The 14,238-nt window shown below is 46.0% G+C and overlaps 2 protein-coding genes across 2 annotated transcripts in view; both read right to left on the bottom strand.

Annotated features, from left to right (window-relative positions):
* Positions 1 to 14,238, bottom strand: part of TMCO4 (transmembrane and coiled-coil domains 4) — a 231,302-nt gene that overhangs the window by 184,025 nt on the left and 33,039 nt on the right. The window lies entirely within an intron of this gene.
* RNF186 (ring finger protein 186) lies at positions 12,188 to 13,458 on the bottom strand. The gene is made up of 2 exons (XM_030186272.1): positions 12,468 to 13,458; positions 12,188 to 12,304 (listed from the first exon to the last, which is right to left on the bottom strand). The coding sequence occupies exons 1-2, from the start codon at positions 13,316 to 13,318 to the stop codon at positions 12,259 to 12,261; spliced, it is 897 nt and encodes a 298-aa protein (XP_030042132.1). The 5' UTR covers positions 13,319 to 13,458; the 3' UTR covers positions 12,188 to 12,258.

Genomic DNA, 14,238 nt, shown 5'->3' with positions numbered 1-14,238 from the left:
AAAGAAGGACTTTGGACCTTATTGCAAAGCGCAGTGTCTTTACTGAAGCCTATTGCACACCAGGAGGCATCATGCTTACAGCTCAGGTTTCCAGAATATTTTTTATAAGTGTTTACTAGAATCCACAGTGAGACGTTAACCTCCCTTTCCCCCCTCAGTTTGCATTGAAGTCTGAATGATAGCCAGAGGTAACCAAAGGATGTCTGATAAAGTAGGTATAACTTCCAATGTACACCCCCTACCCATCAAGGGACAGCTGAAGGCCCTCTCCCCCGTTTTCCCTCTGCCCCCCAACAAGGTTTCCAATATAGTGGCCTAGTGGTTAGGGTGGTGGACTTTGGTCCTGGGGAACTGAGGAACTGAGTTGGATTCCCACTTCAGGCACAGGCAGCTCCTTGTGATTCTGGGTAAGTCACTTAACCCTCCATTGCCCCATGTAAGCCGCATTGAGCCTGCCATGAGTGGGAAAGCGCAGGGTACAAATGTAACAAAAATAAAATAGATACTATTGGAGATTCTACATGGAATGTTGCTGCTATTGGAGATTCTACATGGAATGTTGCTATTCCACTACCAACATTCCATGTAGAAGGCTGCGCAGGCTTCTGTTTCTGTGAGTCTGACGTCCTGCACGTACATGCAGGATGTCAGACTCACAGAAGCAGAAGCCTGCGCGGCCACATTGGTGATCTGCAAGGGCTGACTTCTACATGGAATGTTGCTAGTGGAATAGCAACATTCCATGTAGAATCTCAAATAGTAGCAACAGTGGAGGAGTGGCCTAGTGGTTAGGGTGGTGGACTTTGGTCCTGAGGAACTGAGTTCAATTCCCACTTTTGGCACAGGCAGCTCCTTGTGACTCTGGGCAAGTCACTTAGCCCTCCATTGCCCCATGTAAGCCGCAATGAGCCTATTGAAAAATAAATATGGGCAGTTACTGCATACAAAAGCCGAAGCCAGAAGTTTTTCTACCCCAGGGCAAGAGTCTTCCTACTGGATATTCACAGTTGCTAAGCTGATGATATCTTAGGGAGGTAGATAATGCAATGTCTACGGATTGAGTTGATTTGTTGCAGAGGAAGGACTTGAAAAGGGAAATACTTAGAGGGCTGGGCAAAAGAAAGTTTGTTGGGGTTAAAAAAAAAACGTGTTTGAAGAGTGGGCTAAAGCTTGTCTGGTCAAAAGGGAGTCTGCTGTCCAGGAAGAAAGGGAAAGAGCAGAGTAGAGACAAGATAGAGAATCTGCCTTGCAGAGAGGAGGGGGCAAGAAGGAGGACCAGTAGGTCAGTTCCTTCCCGAAACTAGGGTACAGTCCCCCATTCCAATGTGCTTGTTCTCCAGGGACAGAAACACAAGCACTGGAATGGTTTTTAAGCTACAGCCATCTGTGCTGTTGACTTTGGAGCTGCCAGTTATATTAAAGAGGGCAGGAGGCCTAACGCTGTGCTGGAGCAGGTGTCCAGAGCTGCCAATAGGAAGGAGGCTTTGGGTAGAATGTTAGGTAAGCAGCTTGCTTGATGGGATGGGGGTAGGGAAGGTGGATGCTATTGGCAGGAAGGGGAGACAGGATGCATTATTGAGCAGAGGTGAAGGTGAGACTGCTGGTTTGGGAGAGGAAAACCAGGGATAAGAGGGGATGTTGGGTTTCACCTGGACCCCACACCCTGCCAGGGCCGCCAAGAGACTAGGCCGGGCCCGCCTCTGCCCCCCCCCCCCCCCCCCGCTGCTGCCGCCCCCCATTGCTCCCCCTGCCACTGCTGCCCGCGTCACTCCCCCGCCGCTGCAGTCCGCGGTCTCACCTGCAAAGCCTATGACTGAAAGAATGTTGCTGTTGAGTATTTGTTTTGTTTCAAAGGCAGAATGTTTATTACTACTACTACTCATCATTTCTATAGCGCTACTAGACGTAAGCAGCACTGTACACTTGAACATGAAGAGACAGTCCCTGCTCGACAGAGCTTACAATCTAATTAGGACAGACAAACAGGACAAATATGAGGATAAGGGAATTACTAAGGTGGGGATGATAAAATAAGGGTACTGAACAAGTGAGTAAGGGTTAGGAGTTAAAAGCAGCATCAAAAAGGTGGGTTTGCAGGACGTCAGACTCACAGAAACAGAAGCCTGCCCTTGCAGATCAGCAACGGGGCCGTGCCAGAGAAGAGGACTTTAGAATATCCACAATAACTATGCATGAGATAGGTTTACTACTACTACTTATCATTTCTAAAGTGCTACTAGACGTACGCAGCGCTGTACACTTGAACATGAAGAGACAGTCCCTGCTCGACAGAGCTTACAATCTAATTAGGACAGACAAACAGGACAAATAAGGGATAAGGACAAAGAGTAGCAAGATTCCATGCAGAATCCCAAAGAGTAGCAAGATTCTGGAATCCCACTGTAGCAACATTCTGTGCGGAATCCCAAAGAGCAGCAAGATTCCGGAATCCCAAAGACTACTACTACTACTTATCATTTCTATAGTGCTACTAGACGTACGCAGCGTTGTACACTTGAACATGAAGAGACAGTCCCTGCTCGACAGAGCTTACAATCTAATTAGGACAGACAAACAGGACAAACAAGAGAATGTTTGCAACTTGTGTATAATAGGTCCAAAGAAGAAAGTTTTCTGTGTGAAAGGGACACTAACTCTACACTAGAGATTGTGTGTATTGGCACAGTGTTCAAGCTGTATCGCTTTTATTTACTTGCAGGCTAGAATTTCTAATGAAGTGTTATCAGCGTAGTCAGCTACCAGATCAGGAATAAACTGATAAACAGAAAACCTGTGTATGTACTAGGTAACCGACTGTAACCTATCACTAGAGACCCAAGCGAAATCCACCATAAAGAAATTGTTTCTTTCAATGTGGAAACTCAAACGCATAAAACCAGTGATGATCCTAGGTCGGATGCCACCCGGGGCGGATCGCCGATGCCCCCCCCAGGTGCAGCACGACCCCCATGGTGAAATAACACCCCCGGGTGCATTTTTAGCTGCTGGGAGCAGCCGCGCAGCTCTCAGCTCCGCTGGCTCCCTGCTCCCTCTGTCCCGGAACAGGAAGTAACCTGTTACGGGGCAGAGGGAGCAGGGAACCAGCGGAGCCAACAGGCGTGCGGCACCCCCCCCCCAAGCAGCGTGCACCCGGGGTGGACCGCCCCGCCCTTGGTACGCCGCTGCATAAAACCATTCTTCCCGAGGGAAATATTTCGTAACCTGGTAGAGTCCATGGTACTAAGCCACACAGATTACTGTAACGGAATCTATGTGGGATGCAAGGATCAAATCAAAAAGAAACTTGAAACCGCCCAAAACACAGCAGCCAGGCTTATATTTGGAAAAACACGTTTTGACAGCGCCAAACCACTCAGACAAAAACTGCACTGGCTACCAATCAAAGAACGTATCACTTTCAAAATCTGCACGACTGTTCATAAAATTATTTACGGCGAGTCACCGGGATACATGACAGACCTCATCAACCTGCCAACCAGAAACACCACAAAATCTGCACGATCATACCTAAACCTCCATTACCCAAGCAGCAAAGGACTCAAATACAAATCCACCTATGCAACCAGCTTTTCCTACCTAAGCGCACAACTATGGAACGCACTGCCAAAAGCAGTAAAAACTACGCTCGACCACCTAAATTTTCAGAAAGCACTAAAGACAGACCTGTTCAGAAGAGCATACCCCACCGACCCAACATAAAAATGCCTGTTCACCTGTGACACAATGCAACCAAAGACCATAACGAACATTACCTGACTCTTCTTCCCCCTTTTCCTCTCTAAGTTACCCCCAACTGTTCCTACCATACATGTACCTCATTCTACCACAATACCACTTTGTATTCATTCATACCATGTATTTGTTCAGACCGGAATCAGCTAACGCCGTTAATGGTTGTATGTAAGCCACATTTAGCCTGCAAAAGGTGGGAAAATGTGGGACACAAATGTAACAAATAATAATAATAATAATAATAATAAAGAGGAAGAAAATCAATACATATAAAAAGCTCTTTGCAGCCATAACAGAATAGTATCCTAACCTGTTGTGTTTGCATAATAGAATTGGGAAATTTCCACTCCCAGTCATTAAGCTTTGAAAGAGAAAATTCATGGGACACTGCCAAAAAAAAACCTACACACATAGGGCTGGATTGAGTAGATGGGGTCCGAATATGGCCGCTGAAAAAAATTGGTGCCCAGCTGTGTTCTATAGAGGTCGCTCTGGATGAGGCCTCTGTATAAAATAATATTGGTCGGGACACGAGGATTTACACCAGCTGAAACCAGATGTAAGTCCTGGTGCACATCCGCGGTATTCTATAATACGTGCATATTTCCTGAACGCCCCTGAGCTGCTCATGCCAGTCCCACGGACATGCCCCCTTTGCAGTTGTGCACAGATACACTTAGGCGCTATCCTATAACTGGGCACAAAAGTGCATTTCTGTGCTGATCTGCCATTTCAGCCGTGTTTTAGCGCCTTGCATCCGTTCAAATGTGTTTCTGTTCAGAAATTCATGTTCAGAATGCATGTGTCTGACCAACAGGGCTGATTGCAGACAGAACTTACACGCTTACACTTGGCCATACACAGTAGCGTATTTATTCCAGATGATTGTGTTGCGTACACACCCCCTAAAAGACCGCCCCCCCCTCGCCCATGCCTTAAATTCATCTCCCTCCAGTCTTTGCCCAGGCAGCGGCACTCATAGGCTGCCTGTGACCTGCATCAGGGCTTTCTCTGTGAACCATCCCGCCCCTTCTGATGCAACTTCCTGTTTTGTGAAGAGCGGGATGGTTCACAGAGATGGTCCTGGTGTAGGCCGCAGGCAGCCTTTGAGTGCTTCTGCAGCTGCCCGGGTGGAGTGGAACGAGAAGGATTACCATATGTCCGGTTTTACCCAGACATGTCCTCTTTTTGAAGACATGGCTGGGCAACCGGGCAGGTTTTGCCAGCCTGCCCGTTTGTCTGGATTTCCGGTGTCCTATCCTAGTCCCCTCCCCTTACCTTACTGCCCTGGTGGTCTAGTGACCTCTTTGGGGCAGGAAAGAGCCCCCTCTTTCCTGCCCGGAGCGCTGCCCTGCATTCTGTTCCCCTTGCAATGCTGATGGTCCTGGCGCTGATTCAAAATGAAGGGGAGTATGGACATTCAGCACGTTCCAGGTAAACTTATCTGGTTAATAGGAAAAATGTCTAAAGTTCCCTTTTTTGGTAGCTTTGACCTCCTAGTAGTAGTACCACGAGACTGCCACTAGAGGGATTTGGTGGCCATTTTGAAGATGATGGCTGTTGGAGCAGGAGCATCTGGGGTTTGTTCCTAATCCCTAGTAAATGTTGGAGGGTGAGGGTTCATGGTAAAAAGGATTGGGGGGGAGGGGTTCAGGAGTGAAGTTCAATGTGGAGAAGATTGAAAGGATGTGGAGGAGGGGTGTTATCGTTTTCAACACTGGCCTGGCCTTTTAAAAGATAGTGGCCCTGACGTAGGGTTTGCTATCTTTGTGCTACTGTGACCCGAAAAGCAGAATGTTCCTAGCTGGAGCAATGGAAAATTAAAGTTACTCTGCCAGTTCGTACGTCAGTACTGGAGGTTGGTGACTGACACGGTAACTTTTACTGTAGTAAAGTAACACATTTTACTGTAGCTTAGTTATTTTCCTTCTAAAGTTGGGCTGTGTAAATGGCTAGCCTCAAGTTATCTGGATATTTATTTATTTATTTTATTTATTTATTGCATTTGTATCCCACATTTTCCCACCTTTTTGCGGGCTCAGTGTGGCTTACAATATGATATGAATAATGGAAATACAATATGTTACAACTTGGTTATGGATTACATTGTGCAGAGTTATGCGAGACGATCGTATCTGGTTAAATTTAAGACACGATATTCAGTGGCCTAACTTAACTGGCTAAGTCTGCTGAACATCCAGGCAGAGGGCAGTTTTAAAATGCATTTTTAACCACATTTGACACACAGACACAGAAAAAGATTTTATAAAACAGCAGTATGCATGTGCATAACTTTGGAGGAACTCCCCAGGGCAGGATTTGCATTTATACAAATACTGAAGACAATGTGCACACAGGCAGGTAAATTAACCCAGGAAGTTTGAGTGTGCCAATGAGCAGGTGTAAATACTTAAAGCAGAATCAGATGCAGACTTTTGTTCTGAAAACTTATTTTTATTTATTTATTTTATTTAATTTGTATCCCACATTATCCCACCTATTTGCAGGTTACTTGCTGGTAACCACACACAAATGTGTCCAGGAAGGGGTTATTTCCATTGGGCTTAGCACCTCCAATAATTTTGAAAAGTTGGCTCCTATGCCCTGTTTGCCTAAAATTTTGTTAATTGTTGAAAGCATTTTTTATTTAGTGAATTCCTTGCCACTGTTGACCATTGTAATTCTCTTAGCTAGTTTTTGTTATTTTCAAATGAGTCATTCTGCTGCTATGATGTTATTATACCTCTTTAAGGGGTCCATTTACAAAGCCACGGTAAAAAGTGACCTGCGGTAGTGTGGGCATGTCTTGTGGGCAGTGGCGTACCAAGGGGGAGGGGCGGTGGGTGTGGTCCGCCCAGGGGGCATGCCGCTGGGGGGTGCCGCGCACCTGTCCGCTACGTTCGTTCTGTGCTCCCTCTGCCTCGGAGCAGGTTACTTCCTGTTTCGGGGCAGAGGGAGCATGGAAACGAACGAAGCGGACAGGCGCGCGGCACCCCCCCAGCGGCGTGCACCCGAGGGGTTTTTTTTTTCGCAGGGGGGGGTGTCCTATCGCCGGGGGGGGGGGGGGGGGTCCCTGCACCCGGGGGGTCGGGGTGCATCTGCGATCCACCCCGGGTGTCAGCCCCCCTAGGAACGCCACTGCTTGTGGGCGCTCGCTGGGCCACTTTTTACCGCAGCTGGGAAAAAGGCCATTTTTTTTTGTAACTGGCCAGGAAATGGGCATGCGCAAAAATTAAAACTAGCCATTGACTTAGCGGTAAGGGCTCACACGCTACCCAAGCATGAACCATGCAGCACGCGCCAGTGTTGCCACGCAGCCAATTACCGCTGGGAATGCCCCCCACGGTAGAACATAGAAAATAGTTTCTACCGCGGGATTCGACGCACGCCAAAATCGGAATTATCGCCGGGCACATGCGTTACCCTGGTAGTAGTGCCGATTGGGTGCACCCTACCCGCGCATTAGCCCTCCCGTGCTTTTGTCATTTACTTGTGTTTAATCCTTATTGTACTTTGCTTTAAAGTTTGACGTAAGCCACATTGAACCCGAACTTATTTAGGATAATGGGGGGTATAAATGCTATCAATCAATAAATAAATAAATATATAAGGATTTTTCTCATTGCTCAAACACCCACAGAGCCGGCTCCTATGACACAAGGACAAGTAGGTATATATTCCCCCCGGATTCTATATATGGCGCCTGTGCACAAATTAATTCAGGAACGAGCTAATTAGCATCAATAATTGGGTGCTAACGACCAATTATTGATGTTGCTTGGTACTCATTAAAATTTGTTTGCACATCTCGTTGCGCACTATTCTGTAAGGCGTGGTGCCTAACTCTACCAGTGCGTAATTCAAAAGGGGGTGTGGCCACAGGCATCTCTGGGGCATTCCGAAAAGTTGCATGTGGAATTACAGGATGAGGCCTCCATACACCTAACTTGGGTGCCAGCATTTACACCAGGTTTCAGTAGGTGTAAGTTAGGCGCGGGAACCAGCTCTATGCGCGATTTGTAACGGATATGTGCCCTTTATAGAATCACACTTAGGGGTCCTTTTACTAAGGTGCGCTGAAAAATGGCCTGCGCTAGTGTAGGTGTGTGTTTTGGACACTCGTAGAATCATTTTTCAACTCACCTGTAAAAAAATGCCTTTTTTGGGGGGGTTGGGGGGGGGCTGAAAATGGACTTGTGGCAAAATGAAAATTGGCACATGTCCATTTTGGGTCTGAGACCTTACCACCAGCCATTGACTTAGCGTTAACTGGGTGGTCATGGTCAATGAGCATCCAAATGCCGATTGCTGCCCGTGCGCCAGAAAAGAAAAATATTTTCTGATACGCGTATCGGATTCATGTCAAAAATGAAATTTCCGCCTGAGTCACGTGGCTGGGTAGTAACTCAGAACTGGCAAGCATGGGGCGCACGTAGACACGTGACTTAGTACAAGGGACCTCAGTGTTGATTTGTTTTCAGTGCTGAATTTTGAGTGCCATTTTCCTGATCCAGCCCACTGTGTATTCAGTTGCACAGTTATAACATTACCTGATAAGTTATCTGGTTAACTTTATCTGTAGCTGGCATCGGCCCCTTTGAAACTGTGCACTGCATTGTCCTCTACCTACAACTGACATTTCCACTTGTCCATCTGGAGGGTAATTTTATAAACGCATTTTCATGCATTTGTGATAGCATTTGTATGTAAAAATTGTCTCATGTGTAAAAGTACACACAATGAACATAATGCATGACCAGGGTATAGGTGTGTTTGGGGGCAGGTACGGGGTAGAGAGTGGGCGAATTTGCAGTTTCCACTTGTACCTTTATGTGTAAAATTTATTCTTGCAGCAGACCAGGCGTAAATGGAAGTGGCCTCACTTTAGCTGCCAAAATAAATCCCAAGGGAGAGACAAACAATATGAATCCCAAAAATTAAAAAATAGTCAATCCTAATATAATGTAACCAGGTCCCCCTTCCAGGTGGGAGCCAGGGTGGACCCTGCTTAGCTTTCACTGGCTTCCGTCTGCTTTCCTAGCCAGCCACCCAGCCACCGCACTTTCACTTGCTCTCCCTCTCCACCTTGCCAGCTGCTGAGAAAATCAGTCCCACTCCAGCAGAAAGAGCAATCCAAGTTCTTTATTGTTACAGATGTCAGCCTTGTCTAAACACCTCCAATTATCAGAAAACTTTAATCCATTTTCAATTACAGGCTTTTGTTTTAAATTCTCTCTCCCCAAACCTCCAGCCACACTATCTTCACCGCAGATAGTTTTGGAGATTTAGCTGGAACCACCTCCTCTCTCACCTCTTACAGTTTAAGTTCCCCCAAAATGCACATGCCTTTCTGGCTTAAAGCCCTTCCCCCCCTTCCACAGCACTACCTCTTGGGAACAGCCAATATGGTAGCAAGTTGTGCTTTCCAGTTGCTCCCCCACTGCTTTGCTCCCAGCTTCCCCCAACTCCACAACCGGGGCAATGCTGAGGCCACAAAAGCTCTCACCCTGTCTGCACGGGTTAGAGCCAAACCACCCACCTCCATACATTCCCCCCTACCTTCTCCTTCTACCTCTGCTTTATTCCACTCCATCTCCTCCTCCTCCCCAAGCTCCACCAGCTGTTCCCCATCTCCAGGATCAGACCTCATCTCCCAATCAGTCATTCCACCCTTCCCCTCCTGAGAGTTCAGCTGACCCTGCACTGGCTTCTGGGGAGTGTAGTTTTTCTCCTGCATTACAGCTTTCCCTGGCAGTTTGATCCCTAGAGGGCGCCCTGCTCTCCTAGCTGGGCTGAATGACTGGGGATGATGCCGGCTGAAAGAACCACTATCCCCTCTCCCTCGTACCAGCCCTCCAGAGTGCTCACAATAAAGAAAGTATAGAGATGTCTAGAAAATAACACGATCCTGGGGCACTTAATATCTTCATTGAAAAAGGGACCTGAGGAGAAATCAGTATAGGTTGTTCCACAGCCGAGCTTAATTTTCAGTGAGTTAAGCCGAAAACAGGCTGACTTGAAAGCTCTATACATGTTATACTCCTTAGTTTAGATCCCTTTAAATTTTATTTATTTTTCTTTATATATATATATATTTCAAACACATGAAAACCTAATGTATGTTTTTTTTTTTGTTACATTTGTACCCCGCGCTTTCCCACTCATGGCAGGCTCAATGCGGCTTACATGGGGCAATGGAGGGTTAAGTGACTTGCCCAGAGTCACAAGGAGCTGCCTGTGCCAGGAATCAAACTCAGTTCCTCAGTTCCCCAGGACCAAAGTCCACCACCCTAACCACTAGGCCACTCCTCCACTGTTGCTACTATTTGAGATTCTACGTGGAATGTTGCTATTCCACTAGCAACATTCCATGTAGAAGTCGGCCCTTGCAGATCACCAATGTGGCCGCGCAGGCTTCTGCTTCTGTGAGTCTGACGTCCTGCATGTACGTACGTGCAGGACATCAGACTCACAGAAACAGAAGCCTGCGCAGCCTTCTACATGGAATGTTGCTAGTGGAATAGCAACATTCCATGTAGAATCTCCAATAGTATCTATTTTATTTTTGTTACATTTGTACCCTGCGCTTTCCCACTCATGGCAGGTTCAATGCGGCTTACATGGGGCAACGGAGGGTTAAGTGACTTGCCCAGAGTCACAAGGAGCTGCCTGTGCCTGAAGTGGGAATCGAACTCAGTTCCCCAGGACCAGAGTCCACCACCCTAACCACTAGGCCACTCCTCCACTCTAAACATGAATGTGAAAACTTTAATAGAAATCCGTGTACACCCTATTCCCCAAATCCGTTGACTGAAAAAAACGAATCGTATGTCTGTGCAAAATATGCAGTACAAAAAAACCACAAGAAAGCCGAAGAACAGAAAGGAGGGGACTTATCTAAACTTGTATTTTTCCTTGCTTTTTCACTGTCTGTTCCGATCGTCTATGGGGCCCTTTTACCAAGCTGCGGTAAAGGAGTCCCTTCGCTAAGTTTGCAATTGCCACACTGCCATTTGGGGGGGGGGGGGCACTTACCGCCACCCACTGAGGTGGTGGTAAGGGGCTTCTGTGCTAACTTGGCAGTAAAAATACAGAAATAAATTTTCTGTAGTGCTGGAAGTGGCATGCACTGGGGATGGAATTACCACTGGGCTGCTGCGTACGTCTAGTAGCGCTATAGAAATGATACTGTAAGTAGTAGTAGTAGTTAAAGGTCCCCTAATTACCCTCATAATTGTTTTAATTCATTGTAATTTTCCTTTGTTTTCAGATCAGACTGATAGCATATTCTGTGCCTTCCTGTTTAATTTATGAAATGTGAACTAACTCTTTGCATACAATTGAACAGCTGCATGCATTATAGATTCATTGGAAGTGAATTTCTTGTGATAAATTTAGTTGCAGAACAAGTTGGTGTTTTGAAAACTGACAAATGGGGGTGTCTTATCTTTATGAAAAAAGTGGAAACAGATTCTCTTAAAGAAATTGCACGTATTAGCAATTTGCAGTAAATATGGACTTTCAGCCCTCGTTATGATATTGTTAATATAGATCAATTAATCCTTTTTGAAATGTAACATTCATGGAATGAATCAGATTGATAACCATGGATAATAAAGACAACACAAACTCCTGTACACTGTTTTGCCAATGTGCTCCAGGCTTTTAGGGAAAGGGACCACCTGTACGTTGAGATGGAGGCTATTTAGCTTCCCTGTTCATGTAATGTTTGGTCTCTTCTGAAACTATCCATTTGTGTACCAGCCGCAGTGACATGCACACCTGTTAGCGTACTGAGACCACCAAATCATTTCATGAACATCATCCAACCAGCATCAGCCAACAGCTCAAATTAATCACCCAAATATCTATTAGTACCAAATCTGTTCTTAAAATTATATATCTCTGTAAGTAATATTAAGCAGTACTGTGAAATGAGGTCACCAGGTACCAGAATCTTGTTATACCAATTTTAATATGGTTGCATGAGTCTCCCCGCTACCCGTGGCAGCTGCCACTGGTCATAAGAACATAAGAGTAGAACTACAGGGTCAGACCAACGGTCCATCTAGCCCAGCATCCTATTTTTCCAAACTGTGTCCAAGCCAGGTCACAAGTACCCGGCAGAAACCCAAGTTGTGGCAACACTCCATACTACAAATCCCAGGGCAAGCAGTTGCTTCCCATGTCTGTCTCAATAGCAGACTATGGACTTTTCCTCCAGGAATTTGTCCAAACCTTTTTAAAACCCAGATACACTAACCGCTGTTACCACATCCTCTGACAAAGAGTTCCAGAGCTTAACTATTCGTTGAGTGAAAATATATTTCCTCCTATTTGTTTTAAAAGTATTTCCATGTAACTTCCTCGAGTGTCCCCTAGTCTTTTTGGAAAGAGTAAAAAAGTCGATTTACTTCTACTCGTTCTACACCACTCAGGATTTCATAGACCTCAATCATATCTCCCCTCATCTGTCTCATGGTCTCTGTAACAGTCTCCATTGGTTCAAGCCACAGATACAATTTGACTGTCTTTCTGAGTGTCTATGAACCATAAAGAGTAAAAAAGTCGATTTACTTCTACTCGTTCTACACCACTCAGGATTTTGTAGACCTCAATCATATCTCCCCTCATCTGTCTCATGGTCTCTGTAACAGTCTCCATTGGTTCAAGCCACAGATACAATTTGACTGTCTTTCTGAGTGTCTATGAACCATAATGCTCTCTGAAAGTTGACTCTGCTGCACAGCACCACGGACATAATGACAAGGACAATTATCATGAAGCACAGGACCCATTTCAACAAGCCTGAATAAATGAACTGAAGAATAATCATTACAACAATCACCAGTATCAACAAAAGCACCACAAGTCTTCGAGCTGTGGCTGTAATGTTGCTTTCATCATCATCGGGATCTGGGCTTCCACCGTTGGAAGACTCAGCAGGACACGCCACACTCTGAGGGGAAAGCTGGACCCCAAAATTAGAACTTGTGCTGTCCATCAGATCTTCTCTGGTTTGGAGGCTGCAGATCAATCCTCCAAAGACCACTGTGGATGTCCTGCAGAGGGGGCAGGTGATCAGCCAGGTGCCGTCTTCATTCCTGAGGAGGAGTTTTAGGCAGATGGCACAGAAGATATGCTGGCAGGCTAAGAGCTTGGGTGCCCTGTTACTATTGTACCTACTGAAGCAAACTGGGCAGTCCATCGCTGCACGGGACAACTTTGGAGTCCCCAGGCCATCTGGCTCCTCAACAGAAGGTTCAGAAAAGTCTCTGTGCTCCGTCACGGAAGCTGATGGCTTTGGAGAGACTGAGCCGTCTGATTTTGCTGTTGAAGATTTCCTGCAGTCTGAATAGTCTTTTTCTGTAGCTCTTTTCATAGGAGAACTTACATTGTGATTTTCTGTAGCTGACCGATTAGAGCAGCCCAGGCAATCTGATTCTGAAGCTGTTGGTTTAGGAGAGTCTTCATAATTTGTATCCATCGATAAAAACATAGAATTAAGACTATCTGTTTCTACAACGGGGGAAACAGGAAGGTCTATGCAACCTGCAGCTGCCATGGTGAGTGATTGAGGAGAAATCCCACAATCAATTTCTGAAGTGGATTTTTCGATTTTTCTTCTTTTTTCTATTGCAGAAGGTCCACGAAAGTCTGGGCAGTCCTTGTGTGCAGCGGACGGTTCAGAAGTGTAGCACACCTTCTAAGCCCTCCTTGAATAGTTCTTTGTCTGAGCAGGCAATTTGAGAACTCTTTTATTTAATGCTTTGTTCCTATCATATGTTTGACCAGTTGGGCGTTAGTTCTGTCTTGGCAGGTTTCCTTCATTTGCTTCTTGTCAGTAGTGAGTGCTTAGTTGTTAATCAGTTACCAAATGCAAAGATAAGCCCTTATAGCACCAGGTAAGTAACCGAATGGATCTGAAGACAGAAGTCTAAAGCAGAGTTGTCCAACCTCAGCCCTAACCAGGTGTTACGTCTGTGCTCACCTCGCCCTCTGGTGGCCAGAACCGGTGGCTGCTATGGACTATCACCCGTTCCAGACTTTAGCCCAGTCCAGTCCGGATCTTCCAGGGCTGCTGGATTTGTCTGTCTTGTTTGACCCTGCACAGCTCCCGTAGTGGCCTGGTGATTGCTGCAGCTGAGCCTCAGTTGCTGCTAGGCTTATCAGCCATTTGGAATCTCTCTGCCTCTGCATCGTCTAAGGCCCTGGTATGTGGGTGCTTGTTGCACTTCAGCCTGAGTTTGTTTCCTTGTTCTAGTTTCTTGCCTGTTTCTAGTTAGTCTATGTTTAGTTTAGGGTTTGCTTGTTTGTAGTTCTTTGTGTAGTGCTTAGGTTTCTGTGTTGTCTGTCTTCAGTGGCTGCTTGCAGCTTTTAGTTCTTTCCCCTGTTTGTCAGTGTTTGTTTCCTGCTTTTGTGGCTGCTTGCAGCTTCCAGTTTCTGTCCCCTTGCCCTACTGTCCCTGTATGTTCCTTTCCTCTC

This window comes from Microcaecilia unicolor, chromosome 13, assembly GCF_901765095.1.
Source record: "Microcaecilia unicolor chromosome 13, aMicUni1.1, whole genome shotgun sequence".
NCBI classification, from domain to species: Eukaryota; Metazoa; Chordata; class Amphibia; order Gymnophiona; family Siphonopidae; genus Microcaecilia; species Microcaecilia unicolor.
The sequence above is the reverse complement of the archived record's forward strand: the minus strand, read 5'-3'. Positions and strand labels throughout refer to the sequence as shown.